Source organism: Microcebus murinus, chromosome 7 (genome assembly GCF_040939455.1).
Source record: "Microcebus murinus isolate Inina chromosome 7, M.murinus_Inina_mat1.0, whole genome shotgun sequence".
Classification (NCBI taxonomy): domain Eukaryota; kingdom Metazoa; phylum Chordata; class Mammalia; order Primates; family Cheirogaleidae; genus Microcebus; species Microcebus murinus.
The window spans coordinates 5,861,922-5,886,870 of record NC_134110.1 but is presented as its reverse complement, the minus strand read 5'-3'; the positions used below and the strand labels follow the sequence as shown (position 1 = coordinate 5,886,870).

The 24,949-nt window shown below is 45.3% G+C and overlaps 1 protein-coding gene and 1 non-coding gene across 3 annotated transcripts in view; both read left to right on the top strand.

Moving 5' to 3' along the window:
- ABHD2 (abhydrolase domain containing 2, acylglycerol lipase) overlaps positions 1-24,949 on the top strand; it is a 102,294-nt gene that overhangs the window by 5,484 nt on the left and 71,861 nt on the right. Inside the window, exons 2-3 of one of the 2 annotated variants that reach the window (XM_012788876.3) lie at positions 18,101-18,199; positions 20,886-21,085. In XM_012788876.3, coding sequence (XP_012644330.1) covers positions 20,892-21,085 — 194 coding nt within the window. In that variant the 5' untranslated portion in view covers positions 18,101-18,199; positions 20,886-20,891. The remainder of the gene's footprint in view (positions 1-18,100; positions 18,200-20,885; positions 21,086-24,949) is intronic. The other variant, XM_012788879.3, reaches the window with a different exon arrangement.
- LOC142872059 (U7 small nuclear RNA) lies at positions 24,158-24,219 on the top strand. Its single transcript, XR_012920302.1, has one exon. It is a non-coding gene; the product is annotated as a U7 small nuclear RNA (small nuclear RNA).

Sequence of the window (24,949 nt, the reverse complement as noted above, 5' to 3'; positions counted from 1 at the left end):
ATGGTCTTATAATCTTCTGTGGCTCCCAGATCTTGCCTCTTGGGTTTTTTTCTCTTCACTTTGCATGTGCCTTGGCCTCCATCTTGCTTTTATTTACCTCTGAGTCTGATTTACAGTCACCTTGGAATCGAATTGAATCTTCAAGATATCAGTCTGCTAGTCTAATCTAGAGTCATTACTCTCTGATCTTTGCTGATTGCTGGAGTCTGGGTTATTAGTCAGTTGTACCATAGATACTGTATTATGTAACGCGAGGAGAGGGAGGTGGTGTTATAAGTTACGCTTTTTTTAGTTTCTCTTGGATAAAAGAGAAGCTTTGAAAAATTGCCCCCATTTGTGCACAATCACTGTAGACATATATTTGTATACTATTAGTGTACTATTAGTCACGGCAGTGAGGGCAGTGAAAAACAAAAATCAGGAAGTCCAACATAGGATTGCTAAATTTTAGTTTTTTCAAATAAGGAAATACAAAAGCCCTATCATTTCTCTCATCATCATTTCATTTAAGAAAAGATAAGAGATATTGGCCAGGCACGGTGGCTCACGCCTATAATCCTAGCACTCTGGGAGGCTGAGGTGGGAGGATTGCATGAGGTCAGGAGTCTGAGAGCAGCCTGAGCAAGAGCAAGACCCCGTCTCTACTAAAAACAGAAAAAATAGCCGGGTGTGTTGGTGTGTGTCTGTAATCCCAGCTACTCAGAAGGCTGAGGCAGGAGGATCATTTGAGCCCAGGATTTGGAGGTTGCTGTGAGCTAGGCTGACACCATGGCACTCTAACCTGGACAACAAAGTGAGACTCCGTCTCCAAAAAAAAAAAAAAAAAAAAAAAAAAAGACCTATTTTGCCACCAAAAATGTTGGAAGATTAGTGTCTCAGAATAAAGAGCACCTTCTGAACAGGTTGTATATAGCTTGATAAAAAGGTTGAGTTGGCAGCCATTGAATTATGGCATTTGGGAAGGCCTAAACTAAAGGATTCTATTCAAGCAGTAGTTCCACTTTTTCAGTTTCCTTAAATAGCACTGGCTCTCTTGCTGGAAAGCCAGGCCATTCATTTGGTCCAGTTAACCTAGCAGTAGCAGTAGCATCATTTGGTAGGGTTTTGTGCCTAGGTTCTTAGGTGGTGCAAACCATACAGTGTCAATATGCAATTATAACATCTTTTTTTTTTTTTTGAGCCAGGGTCTTGCTGTGTTGCCCAGACTAGAGTGTAGGGCATCATTACAGCACACTGCAACCTCAAACTTCTGGGCTCAAGCTATATCCTTCTGGTAGCTGGGATTGCAGGCATGCACCACCATGCCCTGCTATTTTTTTAAATTTTTTGTTGAGACAGGGTCTCGCCGTTGCCCAGACTGTTCTTGAACTCCTGTGCTCAGATAATTCTCCCACCTCAGCTTCCCAAAGTGGTAGGATTATATGATGTGACCCACCACACCCAGCCGATAGCATGTTTTAGTGATATAAACTGATATTGGAAATTGTTCTTTGACTCTGGGGGGTCTGAATTTATTTAGAAGTGCCGTGTCATAGTTCTTTAAGGACTGAGGAGTGGGAGGAGGCTGAGGCAGGACCTCAGCGACTTGCTGGAATTAAGTGAGGCCCTTTGGGGTATTTATACATCAGTCCTTTTGAAGCATGTGCTTAAACTTACTAAATTCATGATTTAGTATGTCAGGTGATGGCACAGATTGTTCCTAAGATATAGTGTGACTTCTCATCCAAGTCCACACGGCACTTTTTGCCCTTTTCCGGTGTGCCATCACATTCACTTTGTGTAATGGCTTTCACAGTCCGGGACCAAGGTTATGTTCTTGAGGTTCCTTGAGTTCTCATTAGATTAAGAACACTCAGACTTTTTGGCTGCATGGTAATGACAATTGGAAATATTTTAAGACCAGGCATGGTGGCTCATGCCTGTAATCCTAGCACTTTAGGAGGCCAAGGTGGGAAGATTGCTTGAGGCCGAGAGTTCCAGATCAGCATGAGCAACACAACGAGACCCCATCTCTCTTTTTTTTTTTTTTTGAAACAGAGTCTCACTTTGTTGCCCAGGCTAGAGTGAGTGCCGTGGTGTCAACCTAGCTCACAGCAACCTCAAGCTCCTGGGCTCAAGCAATCCTCCTGCCTCAGCCTCCCAAGTAGCTGGGACTACAGGCATGCGCCACCACGCCCGGCTAATTTTTTCTATATATATATTAGTTGGCCAATTAATTTCTTTCTATTTATAGTAGAGATGGGGTCTCCCTCTTGCTCAGACTGGTTTCGAACTCCTGACCTTGAGCGATCCGCCCGCCTCGGCCTCCCAGAGTGCTAGGATTACAGGCGTGAGCCACTGTGCCCGGCTGCGAAACCCCATCTCTACAAAAAAACCAGGAGAATTAGCTGGGCATGGTGGCACCTGCTTGTAGTCCCAGCTACTCAGGAGGCTGAGGCAGGAGGATCCCTTGAGCCCAGGAGTTTGAGGCTGCTGTGAGCTATGATTGTGCCACTGTACTCTAGCCTGGATGATAGAGCAAGACTCTGTCTCAAAAAAAAAAAAAAAAAAAAAAAGCCTGTTCTGGAATGTTGGGATACCTAATTATGATATCAGGGTCTACCCACACACCCCCGACCCCCATCTTCTCCCCCTTCCCCTCCCCCTCCTCCTCCCCATTTGTGTGTGAATTTCTGATGAGTTGGAGCCAGGTAAACCCCGCTATAGATAGACATACAGAGATGGACGTAGCACAGAAAAGGCGTGATAGCATCAAGTGAAGTCAAATGACTTGACATTGTCAGACATTTCACGTCTGAAAAATGGTATCAGTCTCTTTACCTTAATGTAACTCATCTGAAATTTACTGCCTGAGTAATTTTATTTGTGTTTATTTGTAAATTTGTTTTGGTTTCCGTAAGTATTATATAAAAGTGGTGAAGGGAGTTTATGCCAAGTTTTATGTTTGTACATGTAAAAGAATAGTAAATAATAATGAGATAAAAGTAATTCAATTTAAATCTGAGAACCAAATAGAAAATAATTTAATTAAGGGGGATCTGGCAGGACTAGTTTTTCCCCTTAGAGGGGGCCATTTGGCACCTGAGTTGAAAGACCCCATTGCAAGAATCTAAGCTCTGTGAGGCGGACAGAGGTTTCCAGTCATATTGAGTCATGCCCAGCTCCTTTCCATGTGTTGAACATTTTAGAAACAGTAGTTGAGTTGAAGAGCTAGTCAACATCATTGGTTTTCTGCCTTGAGGTCCCATTTGTTCGACCCTGGTGACTTGGAGAACGTGGGGAACACTCCCAAGGAGAGCGACAAAATTATGTATAGGTTTGGGAAAGACACTTCACGGAGGAGCAGTGTGCATTGTCACACTCATTTGTATGTGCAACCGATGCTTATTGTCCACACTAATGAGAGGGAGCCCTCCGAAAGTAATTCCTTTGGTTCTTTTTGTTTATTTTTGGAGTGAGTGATAAAGTTTTCTTATTGATAGCTGCATGACCTAAACACTTGCCAGAACTGCAGCGGCTGCCAGCAGCGTGGAGCTTTTCTGCCACAGGTGTGACTCATCTGCGCAGGGACAGCAGGGGCTTGACTGCAGCTGAAGGGTGGTGGTGCGCTTGGACCGCAGTGACTACCAAGACTATTTGTCCTGTTGCTAAATAGCTTTTCGTTTGTTAGTTTTTCATTATAGGAATTTTAAGATCTGTGGTTTGGTTCGCATAGTGAAGCCCCCACGCCCCACACACCCATCACCGGCTTTGCAACAACCAACTTGTGACCCTCCCGTGTCCTCTGTTCTGCGAGCCACTTCCCCGGCCCACGTTCGTTTTCAAGTGGTGCCAAACCTTATATAGTTGCTTCTAGAAATACTTCTGTGCTATCTCTTAAAGATCCATGGAACATCCATCATTACTCTTTGAAAATTTAACAATTATTCTCTAATATCAGCAAATATGCAGTCATTCAAGTTTCCAGTTATTTAAAAATGTCATAAGTATTTGTCTTCTTAAGTTTAATTTTTATGAATTAGGATTCAAACAAGGATCACACATTGTGATTGGTTGTTCTACCATCTATGTCACTTTTAATCTACAAGTTCCCTTCCTTTCCTTTTCTTCTTCTCCCTGCAATTTGTTGGAGGAACTGGGCAATTTGTCCAGTAGAGATATTTATTTACTTTTGGACAGGTAATACATTCATGTGATATAACATTGAAAAGGTACAATGACAGTAAAGAGTGAAAAACCTTCCTCTCAAGAAGCAGTAAATATTACTAGTATTTTGTGTATCTTTAAGAGATATTTTATGCATATCCCAGAAAATGTTTTGTGCATCTATATCCTTTTTCCATTTTATATAAGTGGTAGTAGATTATGCATGTTGTTCTGCTCCTTGCTTTATTCACTTAATGTGGAATGATGCATTTTAGCACATTTCTGCCCGTATTGTTTGGCATCCTATTAACTTTTCTCATGTATCCAATTATATCATTACTGCTTCCTGAAAATTGAGGAAAACACAATATTCCTAGGATCATGTGATTGCACTGGAGTCTGCAGAGCTGGGAAATGATCATTTTTTAAATTTGTTCAGGAAGCATTTATTCAGCCCTTTCTCTGCTCGACAGCATGCCAGGCCTCTGCCCTAAGCATCTTCTCTGGTGCCTGGACACCCTGTGCCCTACCATCAGCCTAGAGGAGGCTTTCTGCAAATGCTTGCTGAGTCTCCAGCCCCTCACAGCTCCCTGTATGGCCTGAACTGTATTCACATTGTAGACTTTAACTTCTCAGGCTCCAAATATGCTGGCCGCAGTTCCCCCCTCCATTCTGATAATGTAAATAAAGTGCTCATTCGTTCTTGTCAATGACATTGACAAATGTACCCTTCTAAATAGTGGGATGGTGGAAAGTGCCAAGTAGATTATAGCCCAGGATATTTTTCCCAATTCAGAAAACATGGTCCCTTTCCCTCGGTCTGTCATTAATGTCACCCATCAGTCAATTTATTGATTCTACATAGAATGTTGGACGTTGCTCTGAAATGCAAGAGAAATCATGACTTTGCCACCAGCAAGCTTATAAGAGGAATGCAGATTTCTTTAAGGCTCTCTTTGGAGGGGAAGAGGCCTTATAGAGCATCTGCCCATGGGGCTGAAGTGGTCGGAGCCCCTCCAGCTCGGTGAGGGGCCTCTTGTCTCTGTATGCCTAGAGCCTTACCCAGGGCCTGGCACAGGGAGGGCCCCCGGGCCTCAGTTTCCTTGCTTGCATTAACAAGTCACATAGCTATTGTGAGTACCGAATGAGGTAATGTCTGAGGACATACTTCGCAAGTAGTAAATTATGTACTTGGTTTCCTTGGTCAGCACAAGGGCATTTTGTGACACATTTGAGGGGTAAATGAGGTAATGTATTAAAAATCACAAACACTGGATAAACTATGGGGAGCTACGCTAATAGGAATTTTTTTATCATCTAGTTTTGTTCCTTCATTTAAAGATAAAGTCATTTAAAGATAATGGTGTCAGAGCCAAAGAGCAATACTAGATCCTAGGATAAGAGGCTTTGATCCCTAATGTGTGGTTCACAGATTTAATATTTTGTCTGAGTAGCTGGTAGAGAAGCCAAAGGTCTGGAGTAGGGGCGTGGGGGTGGGGAATGTATGTGTGAAATCCAGCCATTACCTGCAGAAGATGCTTGAGTTGGGTCAATAGCGACTGTTCATGGGCAAGTCAGAGGCCAGACAGACCAGACTTGAGGACGTGGACGTTTGGCTTTGGACCAGGATTCTCTAGCCTTGGGGGATGGATGAAGTGAATCCCTCCTTGGCCCTCTCTGGTGATCTTACCACTGCCATGTTCACACTGTGTTTGTGTTATTAATTTTTGTTGTAATAGCAGGATGCTCTGGTGTGGGGTGCATGACCTACGTCATCTCATTTATGCCTCACAATGGCTCTTCAAGGAAGGCCTTAATACCCCCATTTAATGCACAAGAGACTGAGTTGCCAAGACATTAAGAAACTTGCCCAAAGTCACACAACAGTAAGTTGTATAGCTGCGATTCAGGCCAGATCTGCCTGTCCCCAAAGCCTGCAGGTAGCCCCTCTCCCTGGCCATCAGTGCATACCACATAAAGCATCTCAGTGAATCAAAACTCTTTGTAATACCAGTTGTTCTGACCTATTTCCACAAACTTGTTTTCAAAATACTACAGATATTTGAGGAAGGATTTTTCCATTTTACTTAGTGTTGAAAAGGTACCTTATTTTATTGTGTAATTCCACCAACGCCTTGATCGAGGTTAACCTAGGATTAATTGCATTCAAATTTGTATTTTCAGGAACAAATAAGCTCATGTCAGTTGCAAAACACCATACACAGTTTTGTTGCATTGGATGTGTTGGAGGAATAGCAGAAATCATGAATCTTCTAATGGTCTTCAGTTGATTCATCTGAATACCAGCAGTCAGTGGGTCGATTTCCTTCTACCCTCTCTTTGGGGGCCTTTCCTTCTGTGAAAACAGGCTACCTAGAACAGCCTGGTTTCACTTTGAATTATCTTTGTTTATTTGTGAGACAGCAGTTTCTGGAGTAGATTTGCAACTCTTCGAGCCTGGTAAAATGTTCTTTAGACAAATGGGGAAAAGGTAAAGGAAATATGGCATGGGACAGACCATCCTCTGAGCGATGCAAAGTGGAAACTTTCACTTCGGATGGATAGTTATTTGCCAGAACTTTGAGATGTTCTTCAAAATATCCAAAAGCTGCTGACAGCCCAGGTCCCATTGAGCTTTCTCTCTTTATGCCCGGAGGTGTGACAGTTACTTAGTAAGGCCTTACCTCTCCGCCTAACGTAATAATCTGATAAGAAACTTCTGTTCAGAGGATCAGGATGGTGATGCTTTAGGCTAATGCTTTGCCCACAGTCTCAGTCAACCAGTAAATATTTACAGAGTGCCCATTACATGCTCAGCACCTTAATTTCAAATTTGTGTAGAATTGAAACATGACAATTGAATTAAAAGTACATAGAACAGAATCCCCAACAGAAATTAAAGAGCCAGGCTAGTGCTCTGGGAGGCTGAGGTGGGAGGATCTCTTGAGATCATGAGTTTGAGAGCAGCCTGAGCAACAGCGAGACCCCTGTCTCTATCAAAAATGGAAAGATTGGCTGGGCGTGGTGGCACAGGCCTGTGGTCCCAGATGCTCGGGAGGCTGAGGCAGGAGGATCGCTTTAGCCCAGGAGTTTGAGGCTGCAGTGAGCTATGTATGATGACGACACTGCACTCTAGCCACAGCAACAGAGTGAGACTCTGTCTCTAAAGAAAGAAAGAAAAAAGAAATTAAAGAGATATGAATCATCACTTTTATGTAGAGACGAGACTAGAAAATGTTCTGGTTATGAAAGAGTACTTACGAAATGTGTGGGTAGGAAATGGTATGATTTTTAGGGCCTGGAGGGGATGGGCCCTCAAGGAAGATTTTGTTTAGTTCAGCAGGTTACACAAAACTGCTCGGGTCCCATCGAGGGCTTGCAGGGTGCTCCGCTGGCGAGTGACGGTGCTTTTCCAACACAGCCGTGAGTCAGGTTTCATGGAGCCAAGTAAGCGCTTCTCCCGCCCACATGCTCACATCAGCCCCTCACGAACAGCACACTGCGCACAGCCTAAGGCCCACGGCCAAGGCAGCACGTGTGTGGCACCGTCTTCCCGGCTGACACCTGGAATTCCCCTTGTGAGTGAGTGCTGAAGCCTTGTTCCTCAGTGACTCACTGCCCCTCCTCCCAAGCCATCCCCAGGTCCTGGCTGCCCATCTCCTGACTGCCCGGCATTCCTGGGCCTCAGCTCATCCATGAGCCCAGCTGGATGTCCGCGTCCACCCCTCCTCACCTTCCTTTCTGTTGCATCCTTCCTGTCCTTTCCCAGCTGTGAGTTTACCTCCTGCTAGTTTCTGCCTCCTTTGTTTGAATTCCTCTAGTATTTATAGTTGGTACTTCAGAGTTTAGTATGGATTTACGTATATCCTCTTCATTTGTAAATGAAGAGGACAGAACCCACTGGAAAAGTGTCTTGGTACCACTGGGGTAACGTTTTGCAAGCTACACCCTCCTGACATGCCACTCCAGTGGCTGCAGGTACCGCAGGCACCAGCTTCATTCTAGCCTCTGGGGGGCTATGTAAGAAGTATAATGCGTGGCATCCATGAAATAATTAGCCCAGTGGTGGGGCTGGCTTGTTCAGCACCAGATAGGTGACTATCTCACAAACGCTTTTATTTTTAGCCCAAGGGCCTGAGCGCAAATCAGTCCTCCATATCTATCTGCATTTAGCTGGTAGCATCGGTGTTCTAAGACTTGGTCACGATGGAATCCATGTGCCCTCCAAGCCTGCTGCTCTAAACTGAGATCCTGTTTCTACCCACAGCAGCCGAGGTATTTATAAAACAGAAATAAGTAAAGCATGCCTTAAAATCTTGCGCACACTGTATACTGTTGCCCCTGGAACCTTCTCTTGGTCTTGGAAGGGCAAAGAGTCCAGAGCTGTCCCTGCTGTCTAGCCCAGGGTTGCAGGGTCAGTTGGCTGAGCCCTGAGGGGAGCTGTTGCTCCCAGCTGGCAGGGTTTGTCAGGAGAGCCCCAGAGTGGGAGAGGCAGAGTAGTAAGTCTGTCCTCTGGGGAAGCTGAGGGGGCTGGCCCGTTGTTCAGGGTTCTCACAGATCTATTTCTTGTGGCCTGCCACGGTGAAGTATAAGGCTGTCAGAACGGGCTGCCGAGGTAATGCATGCATTGCAGGCCCGAGAGTGTATGAGCCAAGTGTTAATACTGTGCTCTGGTCTGGCACCGGGCGCCTTCGGAAACCAGAACGCTCAGGAATGGGGGACTCCCGGCGAGTTTTAGCCTCTCGTTAACTGAGAGTAGCTGGAAATCCTTTTCTGCTGCAGCTCCAGGTGAGACCGACTCTCTGCCTGCCTGAGTGAGTTCCGTGGGGTCAGTGGTCCTGTGGTCAAGGGCTGTGCCACCCCACCCAGCCCTGCTTCCTCGCTCTGGGAGCTCGTTCACAGACATGGAAAAGTAGGCGGGATCTGTACCATGCCCAGGACATGCCCTGGAAGTTTCTTTGATACAATAAATCTGGAGATGCTGCTCTCATCAGTGGTTCCCCTCCCTCTCTTACAAATTCCAGTAAACTAGGCACTTGAGTTTGTTGGGTTCTGGTAAACTGAGATTTTGCTTTTGGTATTTATAGAATTTAATTATAGTATAGGGTTTTTCGTTAATACAAAGCTTAGAGCAATCAAATCTCACTGTTTAAGGTGCCTGTTCTCTTAGGAAATGGAGACTCTCCACAGAGGAAACACTTGGGTTATGAGTGTTGTTTGTTTGTTCTCAGCCATGGCCTGAATGGTTTCTCAGTGGTAAGGAAAACAGTTTTGCTTGTGATTTTACTAAGCACTTTCCCGTTCGTTGTCTTGTAGAAAGCACTGCTCTTTCTACAAGGTTCTAGGGTTAGTTGCGAATGGGAAGGGCCAGCTTCCCTCCGGTGTCTTGCAGGGGCGTGTAAAAGTGCTCCATCAGCTGTGCGTGTTGCCCTGGGACTCAGTCTCCAGGCACTTTTAGTTTGGTGACTTTCTTTTGTGGACACTTGTGGGTTAGCAGCCATTCCTGGCATTTAAGTGTAAGGTCAAAATTCTATACTCCTACACTGCTTGTGGGACTGCAAACTAGTTCAACCTCTGTGGAAAGCAATATGGAGATACCTTAAAGCGATACAAGTGAATCTACCATTTGATCCAGCAATCCCATTGCTGGGCATCTACCCAAAAGATCCAGTGATCACTCTACTAAAAAGACACCTGCACTTGAATGTTTATAGCAGCACAATTCATAATTGCAAGGCTGTGGAAACAGCCCAAGTGCCCATCAATCCAAGAATGGATTAATAAAATGTGGTATATGTATACCATGGAGTACTATTCAGCTCTTAGAAACAATGGTGATATAGCACATCTTATATTTTCCTGGTTAGAGCTGGAACCCATACTATTAAGTGAAGTTTCCCAAGAATCGAAAAACAAGCACCACATATACTCACCAGCAAACTGGTATTAACTGAACAGCACCTAAGTGGTCACATAGGTACTGCAGTAATAGGGTATTGGGCAGGTGGGAGGGGGGAGGGGGGTGGGTATATACATACATAATGAGTGAGATGTGCACCATCTGGGGAATGGTCATGCTGGAGACTCAGACTTGTGGGGGGAGGGGGGAAATGGGCATTTATTGAAACCTTAAAATCTGTACCCCCATAATATGCTGAAATAAAAAAAAAAAAGAAAAAAAAAAGTGTAAGGTCTACATTTTCCCGCCTTGGGTAACTTTCCTCTTCCTGGGAACTTATAGGCCATTTTCTGAAATTCCAGCAGGTTTAAGTGTGTGACCTTATGACTTTGGGGCAGAATATGGTTAAATAAAACTGTCATCACGTGAGTTTGCACAGAAGGGCAATTTCAACGTCTTAATCTTGAACGTAACTGAGGACAACGTTACCATCAACTTATTTAATTATCTGTGAATTCCTCCACTTCTGCTTTACCAAATTGTGTGTGACTGCAGACAGTCCCTTCACCTTGTGGGCCTGATTTGTGAGAGATGGACTAGATCACCAAGAGGCTTTCTCCTTCCTTGTTGCTTCCATTCTCCCTGCCACCAGCCACTTCCCAGGTGTGGTGACCCGCTCCTGACCTTCCAGGGTGGCCCCTGGCTTAAGGTGCTGAACAGAAGCATCTGGGTACTCAGTGATTAATGTTCGAAACCAAATGTCTCTTGGCATCTCTTAGAAACATGACTGGCCCTATCGTTGCGGGGCTTTCCTGTCGTTTCCAGCACTAGGTAGTGGTGGAGGAGGTGTCTTTCAAGACCTGGAGTCCGTGAGCACCCCTAAGACTGCGTCCCACACGGCTCTCCATAGGAGGATGCGCAGGCCTAGACCAGCACGGCTGTGCTGAGCGGCGGGTCCAGGGTGGTTGGCCAGGGTGCTCACTCACCCAGGCGAGTTAAACCTCCCTGGGAGTGAGAACAGGGCCCGAGCCAGCAGGGCTGTGCCGTCCCAAAGCCCTCTGGCAGTGCCTCCGAGGCTGTCCCAGCCCCATGGCAGTGGCTGACGCAGAGGGCGCAAAGACGCATCTGGCCGGGGTGGCTGGGCCTTCTCCCAGTCATCTTCTTCCGGACTTGCTCTTGCCCCTGCAGAATGGCATGATTTTTCTGTGGCAGCTCTGACTTCTTTAGTTCAGTGCTAGGTAAAGGGGAAGAAACTGGCCCTTTCCCCTTACTTTCTCCCCAGAGGTGTCGTGTTCCTACATTTAGGGCTGACCACTTTTATCTAAGTTACACCAAAAAGGCGGAAAGTTGGGGTGACGTGCGATGGAAACAGACCGTGTTTTTGTGGCAGTGTGCTGTGGCCTTCTTCTGTCCTTCTCTTCACACCCTCACAGGGTAGTTTTGCGGGACGAAGCCTGCCAAAGGCTTACTGTGCTGGCCAAGGGTTTTACTTGAGGGTGTTGGGGTTTGCTAGGAGCCAGGCCAGGCAAGAGGGGACTTCCTGCAGGGCGGGGGTGCAGGTGAGGGGCAGGAGAGAAGGCGAGCGTGTGTGTCAGGAGGAGGGGGTTCCGGCTGTGCCCTGCCAACGACCCATTTTAGCGCAGAAACAAAAACAATACGTCCTGGAACTATATATGGGACATGGTCACCACTTGTTATCCAGTGATCTATTAAGTGTAACATGGTTCCATTTTAGAAGAATCTAGAAGATTACATCCTGGGATTTATTTGAAACTTGTTGGAGGCGGCTCCGGCAGTGGATCAGCTAGTGATGTCGTTGCTGACGAGCAATCTGTGTCGGTGAGGGAAGAGCAAGTTTTATGGCGATTTCTGTCTGATTAGGTGGCTCACCGAGGCTAAATGGGAGAGTTTAGCAGTGGTGGGGGGGATGGCTAATATTGTGTGGCACTCATTGCATGCCAGGCATGGTTTTTAAATACTCTCTATGTATTAATGTGTTCAGATAATACATAATATGTGACATGTTACAGGTGGTGGCTGGAGGGATTAAGGCACTTGCCCAAGAGCACACCCTGTAGCTGGATTGTACACTGGCCAGCTCACTGCAGGACTGGAACCTCAGTGGAAGCCACACCTGCAACCAGATTGGATTTGGAACAGAAAGATCCTTTAGGGGGTTGGGTTGGTTTGGTTTGGGTTTTTTTGAGAGGTATTTGCCTTGGGACCCACATAAGTATGGAAGTTGTTCTGATAGGTCCTTTTGGTTTTGAGGAAGAGAGACTCCCACACAGGCCTGCATCTCTGGGCTTCCTCACTTTGCTGGAACTATCAGCAAAGGAAAGGATGGTTCTGATGGCTGGATCATGGAGGCAAAAAAGCCAAACGAATGAATATTTGTTTGCAGAATACAGTTTGTGTTGTACTAACAAGTAGTCTGTGGATGTTTGTCAGGTAGCTGATGTTGACCGGAACTGATTGGAGCTTGGCTGGGTAACCAGGGGTCTTCCAAAAGGCCCTTCAGCCTCTAAAGGAAAGGAGTGTGGAACTACTGACTCGTGAGAGGTAATCTGTGCGTATTCTCTCACAGTTCTGGAAGCTAGATGTCTGAAATCAAGGGGTTGGCAAGATTAGTTCTGCATTTGGGCTCTGAGGGAAAGTCTGTTCCACGCCTGGCTCCCAGCTTCTGGTGTTGCTGGCAGTCCTTGGCGGTCCCTGGCTGTGGACACATCACTCCAGTCTCTACCTCCAGCTTCACATGGCCTTCTCCCCTGCGTGTCTGTGTTTCAGTGTCCACATTTCCCTCTTGTCACAGGGACACTTGGGCTTATGGTGTTAGGAACTCCTCTAACCAATATGACCCCATCTTAACTTGATTATATCTGCAAAGACCTGATTTCCAAAAGGGTCACATTCACAGGTTCCAAGTAGACATGAATCTGGGGGTAGGGGGGCACGACATTACTCAACTCACTACACCAGATAATGGCTTTTCTGTGTTTGAGGTCTCTGCTCAGTTTGTTCTTTCTTCACTGTAAGTTTTGTACTGTCAGTGAATATTTTGATATTCCAAGGCTGCCTAATGCAGGTGGAATAAATATGATGAAATTATTGGCATAAATGGCACAGCTGAAAATATATAACTATTTAATTTATTTAAAGAAAGAACAAAGGCCATGAGGGTCGTTAGTTCTCATGAATATTATCGTATAACAGTCTATGAAGCAGGCTGGAAACCTGGGGCCGTTTTCTTTTTTTTTTTTTTTCACAACATGGACTGGAGGTATAGGGCCGTTTTCTGTTACAACGTACAGCGATAGTTTTTCCTGTGCTCTTTGGCCAAGGGGTGCAATTCTATCCCTAGAATCTCGGACATTTTCAGCTGAAAGAGACCTTTGGTATCATCTACTTCTAATCTAACCCTCTCATTTTTCAGATGGGGTCTTGGGGGTCCAAATAGTTAAGTGATTTGTTCAAGGTCACCAGCCAGGAAGGGGCACAGCAGACACTGGGACCCAGGGCTCAAAGCCCAGGACTAGAGCTTCTCCCAGCTCGGTGGCCTGTTTCTCTCTGCGTCTGTGCCTCCATCTAAAGCCAGGGTCGTGGGGGCATTGCACAGGCCCTCACCACCACTGGAAATACCAGTCAGGCATGTCTTGGCGACTAGGGACAATGCTAGAGTTCCTTTGATGACGAGATATTGGGCATCTAGCAGCATCTTGGGTTCCTTTGTTAGTGTGGAGACCATAAATGGAATTCTGACTACATTAGATCCCAGTCATAAAATGGTGGGAAAGGTGTGGGGCGGGGGCTCAGGAAGGATAGGTACCTAGGAAGCCCCGCCCATTGTGGAGGTGGAGCTGAGGTGGGGGTGGGGATGGGGAGAGCTTCCTCTTCCTCTTCTATATACCCAGCCCTCCCGCCTTTCTGTGTCACTTCTTTTCCCTATCTAGGCTGCCTGATGTTCATTTTAACTGGATTTCACCTGCCTAGAAAAGGAGGAGGGACACACAAAATAATACAATGCAATCTGAATTTGCTGTGCCTAGAACAAGTTCAGAATAGTAATATTTAGTGGCAGGTCAGACTTGGAAAGAAAGAATACCATAAAATAAAATGTAGCGAGATTAGTTAAAATGAATGTGAAGAGTTTTTGTTTTAAAATTGCCTGTTAATTCCTGGTTTAATATTTAGCTGTATATACACTGTGCACACATACACACACTCACACTTATACTTACACATACTTCTAAATCCTATACAGTCATCCCTCTGTATCCATGGGGGACTGGTTCCAGGACCCCCTGAGGATACCAAAATCCAAGGGTGCTCAAGTCTCTGATATAAAATAGTGGAGTGTTTGCATATAATCTATGCACATCCTCCTGTATACTTTAAATCATCTCTAGATTACATATAATACATAATAAAATGTAAATGCTGTATGAATAGTTGTTATAGAATATTGCTTTTATTTTTAAAAATTTGTTATTTTTTATTGTTGTATTGTTATTTTTTTCAAATATTTTCCATCTGAGTTGGTTGATTCTGCACCTTAAGGAAGACCAACTGTACCTCATTCACTAAGCCAGGTTCTAGATCTAGCTGCTCTGTAAGTCCTTCCCTGGTTAATTCTTTCCTGGACTAATTATTCTTGTCTTCAAGTTTCTAAAGTACATGTAGTCTTTACATGAACTTGTTTTCTCCCCAGTTACAATGAGAATTCTACTTAACTGCTGTTGTATAAAATGCTGGGCACACAGAAGTAGTCAGGTCCTTAATCCTGCTGCAGCTCAAGAGTGGTGTCCCTGAGGACTGGCCTGCTCCTCAGGCCATCAGCTTGGAGCCTTGGACAAGGCTGCATATTTGGACCACAGTAATTATCAATCTCATAGGATTGCCTTCCCTGAGTTGAACTGAATTTTAAAACCTTGGCATTTTTCAAGGGTTGAGAAAATTAATTCTCTACTGCATTTGCTATTAAAAAAGAGTTGTGGGAGGACATTGTCTATCACATCACTCAAGGTCCCTTATATAAAGTCCTGCATTTTTTTTAATAATTCCATGGCAAAAAAAAAAAAAAAAAGCCCTGTTTCTGCTGAGAATCTGTCATGCTTCTGGAAATCAGAGTACAATATATATTAGCTTTCTTTCCATTTTAGAGAATCATACATCTGACAGGGTTTCCCTTTTTCCCCTGACAGAAAGCTCAGAGACATTCTAGGCTTAATCACATACATAGGTGTTATGTATGTTGACATATGTATTTTCCTTGTCCAGAGTTTGTAAATTTCTTTTTAGATTTTCATAGTTGCCATTTTAAAGCTTTTTTTCTAATGACAAAAATATTTATATAGTCATTATGAATTTTGGAAAATAGAAAAAAAGTGAAATTTCCAATGCTCTGTAACTCAGCCATTTTAGCATCCATAAAGATCTGGGTATATAATATTTCCTCCTGTTTCATTAGAAATTGCAGAGTAAAAGAGTCTAGAAGTCACAGTGGCTTCATCTGTTTATTCCCTTGTGTAAAAGAAATCCTGAGACAAGCAGTCTAGGTCTGATATAATGGCTCCATGAAGTCGTCAGGGACTCACACTTCTGTCTTTCTATTCTGCTGTCCTCTTATGGGGCTCCCAACGTGACCTCAAGGTCACTTCATGGCCCAAGATGGCTGTTGGCGGTGCAGCCATATCGTCTGCGCTCCAGGGATGCAGGAAGGGAAAAGGGCAGAAGAAGGGTTAACTTCCTCCCTTTTAAGGAGCCCTCCCAGAATCAGACCCACCCCTCCAGAATGGAGTCACATAGCTGCAAGGCAGGCTGGGGTAGAAGTGTTTTTCAGCTAGACAAATGTCCCAGGTTTCTGTTAGTGAAGATGAAGGGGAAGCTTACTACCGGAAGGCAAGCCGCAGTCTGCCCGTTTCCGAGCCTCCTCCGTGCGTGCGTGTTCAGTGACGGCGTTTCACTGAAGCCATCTCAAATAACTTGTGGGAAGAGTTGAAGTGTAAATAAATATCAACATATTAATAAATATCAATAAATCAAAGGTACTATATCTTGTTATCCTATGAGCTTGGCCACTCTGCCTTTCCATAATTTTTCCCGTGCATTTATCGTTTACACATATCCTGATAATATATTTTTTGAATATTCAGTCAGTACAGACTTATCAAGGGCTAGAAGGGACTTTGGATAGTTTTCTGCAAAGGTTGCATGTTCAGATGCTTACTGGGAACATTCAGGTACCATAAATGATTAAACCGGGCCAGCGTTGAGCGCGGCAATAGGGAGTGGCGGAGACTGTGGCAACCCCGAGAGCGCATGCCCTGTCTGAAGGAGGTGGCCGCTGCTCAGCGCCACTCATTCTTGCCATGTGAGAATGCTGACTCCGTTGCAAATCTTTTGATTTTGTTTTCAAGAGAAACCAGAAACGTAGCTTTTTATCTGAAATCTCCTGGTGTTCATAACTAATACATTCAATTTGTTTAAATGCCAGCTAAATGCAGCGCCAACCCAGGGCTGCCAGTGTAGGATCTGAGACGTGGTCCACGCCCCGTGTTTCATTCGGCAGCCACGCCTGGCGAGGTCAAGTGGCCTGCGTGGAGCCGGAGACTTTGCTCCCCCGGCCCCTCCTCACCACGGCCCGGTCCTCTGTGACTAACTTGTCTCAGAATATGAAAAGATAATAAGAATCTGAAGTGGGCAAGACTACTCTGATGGTTAATAGATTCTGTCCTTCAACTGGCTTTTCTTCTTAAGTCCTTTTGGCGTGGTAGAATCAGAAGAAACCTGGGCTGCCTCCCAGCTCTGCTGTTTGCAGCTGCGTGACTCGGGCAAGCCCTGGTGTCTTGCATGTGTTTCCCGCACCGTCCGTGTTTCTGCCTGCTCCTCTCTCTTTCTCTGCTCTTCTGCCTTCAAGCAGCACCGTGTGGTGGTTAAGAGGACGGTCTCTGCGGCCAGATACGAATCCTGGCTCTCCTACCTGCCAGCTGTGTGACCTTGGGCAAGTTATGCCTCAGTTTCCTCCTCTGTAAAATGGGGTAGTAATGGCATCTACCTCCCAGGGCGTGGGAAGGGTGACATGAGTTAGTGCATGTCAAGTTTGAAGAACAGAGCTCCTCACATACACAGTGCTGCATAAACATTGGCTATTTCCCCCCATTCTCTTTTTTCCTTCTTCTGCTGCTTTGGAAGCCGTAGATCTTTTAGCAGGTTCTCACAGTAGGCTCGGCTCTGGTCCCCGGTCTCATAGTGAGCACTTTTAGCTCCTGGTGCCCCTAAGCAGCCAGCCTCTGGCCCTCAGTCTGGACCGAGACCGGGCAGGTGATGCAATCCCCTACTCATTGCTTTGGGCCTTGTTCTGTTTCTGGTATCTTGGTTTTTTTTTTTTTTTTTTTTTTTTTTTTTTTGTGTGTGTGTGTGTGTGTGTGTGTGTGTGTGTGTGTGTGTGTTTCATTTTTGAGACAGGGTCTTGCTGTGTTGCCCAGGTTGATCTTGAACTCCTAGGCTCAAACAATCCTCCCCCTCAGCCTTCCAAGTAGCTGAGACTACAGACATGAGCCACCATGCCCGGTTTGGTACCTTGGTTTTGATACCATCTGTGCCCTTTTACTTGTCTCAGCTCATATTTTTTTCTGTAATTGCTGTGTGTTTGGAAGAGAACGAATGAGTCAACTGGCTGGACTGTCTTGTTGCAAAGCTTTGCTGGGTTGTTTCGTTGGTCACCTAGAGATGATGCCTGTCCTGTTAGGCGTTTCTGAACATTGGTTGTGGGATACAGGGTAAAAGCAGTGTGCGTTTGCTCCAGCCAGAGTTATGACGCGGCAGAGCACTCGACCTGGAAGCCAGGGAGAGCCCGTCAGTCTTGGTGGAGCCACGCAGGCTCCGCTACAGACTTGGTCAAATGGCCAAATGGCCAAGAGTGCAGCATGCGTGGTAATTAAGGAAGTTGTCTTTTTCCCTAAAGATTTTAAATACAGAGAAACTTAGACTATGCAATGTTTCATTTAAACTGCTTCTTTCTCATTCTTTAAAACATCACTATTTAATTGTTTTCAGCTTTTAGGTTAATTTGAATAAGAGATCTGACCCGCCCAGCCCAACGTACAACTCTTCAAGGAAAGTTCCCATTTGCAGTGAGAAGAATAAGCAACATAGGTATGTATTCTTGTTTTTGCTTCTCCTCTCTGCCTCCCCTTATATAGGAAACAGTGAATAGAAGTGGGAAGGGAAGGACCTGTTTATTTTAATTTTTAGTTCATTAAATCTACTCTAGTCCAGCAAGGAAACTTGTAAAAACCACTTACTGCATTGCCCTGCTGTCTTTCCAACAAAGGTGACAAGAAGAACTTCTGTTTAAGTTCCATATTACCATCCTACAGTCAGAGAAGTTTTGGAATTTCTGATGGATTTTGGTTTTGGCCCTCCACTACTAAGTGGAGACTTAAAAATCTATATTTGCCTCATCTTGGGTATTTGTTTAACATCAGTTTGCCACACATGGCTCCAAAAAGGTGAGGGATGGTAGGTGCAAGTTAAACCCATCCAACATCTTAGTGCAGTGCTGTGTGCTTTTTTAGGCCACAGACCCCGTGGAGAATCTGATTAAAACTGCAAACGCTCTCCAAAGAAAACTGCACATATGCACACTTTCACTTACGATTCCGGGACCCTAGAATCCCATAGGGCTGCAATCCGCAAGCCCCTGCAGGGGGCTGCAGACCGGTACTGGTCCTGGTCTGTGGCCTGTTAGGAACCAGGCTGCATGACAGGAGGTAAACAGTGGGCGACTGATCAGAGCTTCACCTGTATCTACAGCCACTACCGATTGCTCGCATCACTGCCTGAGCTCCACCTCCTGTCACATCAGCGGGGGCATCAGATTCTCACGGGAGCATGGATCCTACTGCAGCCGTGCATGGGAGAGATCCAGGCTGCACACCCCTTATGGGAATCTCATGCCTGGTGATCTGAGGTGGAGCTGAGGCGGTGATGCTAGCGCTGAGGAGCAGCTGCAAATACAGATTGCCACTAAAAGAGGTAAATAATGTAATAATAATAGAAATAAAGTACACAATAAACATAATGTATTTGAATCATCTCAAAACCACCCCCGTGACCCTCGCCTTGGTCTATGGAAAAAATCATCACCCATGAAACCAGTCTCTGGTGCTAAAAAGATCGGGAACTGCTGCCATAGGGGACCCACAGACCCCAAGTTAAGGGTCCTTGCTTCAGGGGTTTATAGAGAGCTTTCAGGGGATGTCCCAGGAGTGAGGTGACACATCATCAGAAGTGAAGTTTTAAGAAAACTGCTTGTAAAAGTTCCATGTAGCTGAGAGTACATTCTAAGGTCTGGCCTTGATTTGAAATTGTGTCAGGTAAGTTTTTAAAAATTGGCTTCTTGCCGTGGCAGCGGAAGGCTAGCTAAGGACGCGTGATCTTCGATTTCCTTTCCTCACTGGGTTGGGAACCCTTGCCGGAGATTGTCTGCCGTGTACTCGGGCCCTCTCTTTGCCAGTGCTGCCTTGATTTTAGAAAAGGGTGTCCGAGGCCTCTCGGGACTTGCTGCCGGCCTCGGGAGATTCAGTCAGCTCTACCCCACACGCGTTCTCTGCAGGTTGTCTTGTCCTGCTCCTTCTGTCCCCACCGCTGGCTACCAGAGCTGTGCTACCACTGTTTTTAGCAGAGGCTACTTGAAGCCATTCCAGGGGAAGCTGTTGCCATAGCTACCTTGGCTGTGACAGTTACCATTTTCTCCTTCTTGTTAGCTTGTGGTTTCCCTGATGTTTAAGGTAATAGCTGATGTTCTGTTTTCTGCCGAGCAGCTAGGAAAATATTGGATTTTTGTTGATGTCTCTTTTGTTGTTATGGATGTTTGGTTTTATATGTTTGGAGTAGGGTGTGTGTGTATATGTGTGCGTATGTGTGTGTGTTGTAAGATAAGGTAAAGCTGCTTCAAAAGATGTATATTAGAGCAAAATAATAATAATTTTATATAATAATATTTTTGTATGTAATAATAATAATTTTGCTCTCCTATAATATTAGGAGAGCAAAAGCCAAAAATACACATACAGTTGCTGAACTCCAATTTTAAATTTGGGTCTAGTGTTTGAATTTAGTCCACTTTTAGCCTAATTTTGCAATAATGGCTACAGCTGGGTAGCTTCTGCAGGAGAAAAAAAATGGCTGAGCTCATTTCACACTGCCTGCAACCCCCGGAGCCAGGACCGGGGCAACCTGGGCTGAGTTTGAACTGGACTCAGCCCCAGGGCGCCTTTGCAGAACAGATGGCTGGGTCAGGCTGAGGTTGCTTTATCTCAGCCTGCTCTGAAAATAACAGGGCAGGGCCAGCAGGCAGCAGCCACACCTGGTGGCACCAGCAATCCCATCCCATGTTTCTGTCCAAGGCTGTAAACACAACACTTAACATACACCTGGTGCACCAGGTGCAGATTAAGTCTACAGAGAGATGGGAGGTGGCCTGTTAACAGAAATCAAAGTGAGTCCCCGGCCTGCTCCTTCCTCTCTTTTCCTCATCTCAAGAGGACACGATTCTCAGCACTTGCTTGGCTTGGAAATGCTCATGAGATTATAAAAAGCAAACAACACGATACTCAGTTTATCAGCGCACAGGACTGTGTGATTTGGGTGGCTGCCAGCCTGTTAGTGGCTGTACAGAGCTGATGGTGTCTGCCTGGGAGGACCCTGTGGGCACGTCTGAATCATGGCATGCCATTGCTGGCATCGTCTCTTAGCAGGACATGCCTCTGAAGGGGGTGCGTGGCTTCCCCCCTCCTCACTGGACATGTAGGCCCACCCCTGTGCCTGTGCTCCCCAGATCAAGATGAATGCCATGCTGGAGACCCCCGAGCTCCCGGCCGTGTTTGACGGGGTGAAGCTGGCCGCAGTGGCTGCCGTGCTATACGTGATCGTCCGGTGTTTGAACCTGAAGAGCCCCACAGCCCCGCCTGACCTCTACTTCCAGGACTCCGGGCTCTCACGCTTTCTGCTCAAGTCCTGCCCTCTTCTGACCAAAGAGTGAGTAGACCTCATACCCTCTGTTTGCCCACCTGCTGATCCGTTTGGCTTTGTGCGATGTTTAAAGAAGATCCTCTCACATTGTGTCCTTAAGGCATCAATGGAAAATGGCGTCATTGGTGTTAAAATAGCCGCGGTCTTGATGGCAGTCTGGCGTTTGAATGCTGGAGGGTAGGAGAGAATCAGATCTTTGTTGCCTGGAAACATCCCTTCCCCTACAGTATGGTGTCATTATCCATGACAAGGACTTTATAGAAAACAGTCATCATTTTTAGGTAGATACAGAAAACTAGGACAATATTCTGTCCTTTAGCAAATGCCCTGTTGCCAGTTCTAGGACAGAGAAACCATCCTTGCCCAGAGTAATTAATAAATAAAAGCACAGGCTTATGAGTTGGATGCTCCCCATCTGCCTTATTGGAAAATGCACTGAGGTCAGCTACAGAATGCACTCACAGAGAGACTGCTTCTGTCCAGGCTTTTCCCTCTGTCCTGGCATCCCCTCTCACCCCCTCTTTGGGGCTGGCTACACGGGCTGAATGATTCTCTCCTAGGAGCAGACAAATGGGCAACAGGGACACCTGAGAGTTGGGTTCTGTCCCTCTAGCTGTCTAGGTAACGTTCACGTGCTGCTGGCAGCAGTGAAGAGCGCCCACCTTGGGCTCTGGGTGTTTGGGGTGCTCGTGTGCAGTTTTCTCACACTTGAGACGGAGATGCCATAGCCCCAAGTTAAGAGAGACGTTGCCTAATAGTGGCAGAGTGCCATGTGCGACATAAATGTCATCATATTCAATTTGGAACTGCCCCTGCTGAGGGGACCTCACACTACAGTGGGTGCCACCACCAGGCACAAGACCAGGAGGGCTGTGTTCTCATACGGTGTTTGCAGTAAAAATGTGCTCTGCAGGGGAAGAGAAAGAACTGGAAAAAAATAAAAATATCTCTATAAAATAGGGTGTGCATAGAATCTGTATGTTTTGAAAATTGTCCAGCATTTTTTCATACTCGTATTTTTTTTTCTTTTTTAAAAACACATATACAGCTACAAATCATACTCGTATTTTGAATGTTTCTTCAATACTTAATTTAAATGATTCACTAATTTGGACTGGCTAGCGACATTTGTACCCACTTCAGGTTGGGTAAAACCACTAGGCCCAGATCCTTGATCATTGCATTTTTAGAGAGCTTTTGAAAACCAAAATAATTAAAACTCGGCAAGTTTATATGCAGATGAGCGCAAATTGCCACCCAGCTTCGGTTCCTGAGTAATTAGAAGGGAGGAAGCAGGCAAGAGCTGCCGCTGCCCGGGCTCCGGAAAAGCATCATGGAAGGTTTGATTCCATACTGACTGTTCCAAGTATAAAAGAAAGCTGATCATGGCAGATTTTGCCTCCTTTTCTTTTTTTCCTTTTAAAAATAATCCATTAAGTACAACAGTTTCTCCTTGCTTTTTTTCCCTCCCTGGGACACTTTCCTGATGAGCAGCCACGGTGCTGACCTGGTGCCATGTGACCGCCATTGCGATGGTCCCACCCACCTGCTGGTATAGAAGTGCATCCCTGGCCCCACGTCCTTGGACTGCACGGCTGTGTGTAGACTGTTAGCACCAACCTGAGCCAGTGCCATCAGCATGGAGCCCCAGGTCCTTGGCCGATTGCCGTGCTCTCTCCTGGTAAAGCCTGAACTAGGGAGGGTAGAGGTCGGCCCAGGACAAAGGCAGACCTGAGGCTTGTTTGGGAATTAGCTACGGTGTGAAGGTGGGTGTGAAGGGCCAAATTCCCCGAGACTATTTACTTTCAAAACCTCTGATTATAGGAGCAGCCCTTTTAGAGCATGTTGAAACATCACTTAAACAGCTAAATTCCAAATACCCAGGCACTCTGACTTGAACATGACAAGTGATTCAGGGGCAAAAGGATTTGTTTTCTTCCTCCTCCAACTTTTAACTAACCTCTGATTTCTGACTTAGATTCTGATTTTAGGAATCACTATATCCTGTGTTCACGTAGGATATCACAAAAATGTTTTCATGTTACGCTCTTTTTATCCATGTTACCGCATTTGAAATTTGTTGAGTACCTCTCATAGACATTGTACCATTTAATCTTCTTAACAACATTGAGGGTAGATTCATTTTTCCTCTCATTTTAAGGACAAGGAAACTGGGAGTAGTAGAGAGAGAAACTGAACCCAAACCTGGACTGTGACTTCAGAATTGGTTCCCTTCTTATCCATGGGAAGTGGACAGGGACTTTTCTTGGGGTGCAGTTGAGAGAACCGAGGCAGAGAGCAATAAAAGGCCAGCTGTGATGAGGGTCATTAGCAGGACTGGCCCCCGGGTGGCCTTCAATTCCCACATGACCCTCTTTCTATTTCTGTCACTCTGTTGGTAGCCACCGTCCCCTGATGTTCTTTGTCTGTGTCACATTTCTGTAACGGCCTCCCATGTGTTTGAAGTTGAGGGCGGAAACATGTCTGTTATGGGTAAAAGTGCTTCTCCTGGGACTTTGAAGATTTTTCCTGTGAGGAAGCCTGTCTGCAGCCTTCACAAGCGCCTGGAAAGTTCAGTTAACTGATCGACAACACACTGTTGATTTCACTCAGTAGTCCCGACTGCAAGCAGCCAGTTATGATGACTTGTGTGGAATCAGGACATGTACCTTGCTGATCTGGTATAGAAGAAAAGTTGATGAAAGGTGAACATTGATAGGAGGTTATGAGATTAGGGATTTTTCCCCCTCTCAGCATTAAAGTCAGTTTGAAAATCTGTTTTAAGATAATTTACCCAATGATACATTACAGATGAATCTTTTAATGTCTGGAGGAAAACTTTACTTCAATGGGATGATTTGTCTCTTGTTCACTTAGCAACAGATCAATATTTACCTAATGATTCATTTTTTGTTCCCAAGAAGTGTTTGCTTTTAGTGAAGCAAGCAGACTAAAGTTCACTTTAGAATGATGAGAAAATCTAGATGGTGATACTAATCTACATTTTTTCTGAATAAAAAATTTAATGCATATTCATTTTTTTAAAATGGAAAATAAATCACACACAAATCATCTTATAAGTATTACAGCTCTTTTAGAATTTGTCTAGCATGTTTTCTGATTTTTACTGGGAAACCCCCTACATGAAAAAAAAATCATCTGTAATTCTCCTACCTGGAGATAATGCACTGCTACTATTTTGGTGATCATCCCTGTGGTTTTTTTCTTCTCTGTATACTTGTCCCCACAAAATCAGGATGATATATATTGTTTGGTAACCTGCTTTAACACTTGGTATGCCATGGACATTACCCACACTGCTGCTACACATCTTCTAACATTTGATTTTTCACAGCTGCAGAATTATTCATTTAAATTTCCTAACGGCTGTTGGCAGCAGTGGTGTAGAGAGAGAGCCTTGAGTTGGAGTTTGGACTAGGAGGTAAACCTAGGTCTTCTACTTAGTTTAGAAACTAGCCACTGGACCCTGGCCAAAGTGATAGCCCCTCTGGTCGCTGGTTTCCTTCTGCATAAAATGAAGTAGGCATCTCTCTGATGTTGCCTTCAGCACTAACGTGTTCGGATTCTGGTACCCTTGCTTTGTTAGCCAGCATCAGAGGTCTTTTTAGAGGAAGGACCCTGGGAGAGGGGCCCTGACTACAGAGTAAGGACAGGAACCTAAAGAGAATGGTTTTCCTGTGTGTCTGTCCTCTTCTAACTATTCTGTCTCCTGTGCTCCAGGGCAGACTGGCACTGTCTCCCTTGGGCTTTCTTTTTTTTAAAAGTACTTTTTTGAGCCAACATTTACATACAGTAAAAATGTAGATCCTAAGTATACAGGTCAGGACCTTCTGCGTATGTGTTCAGCTG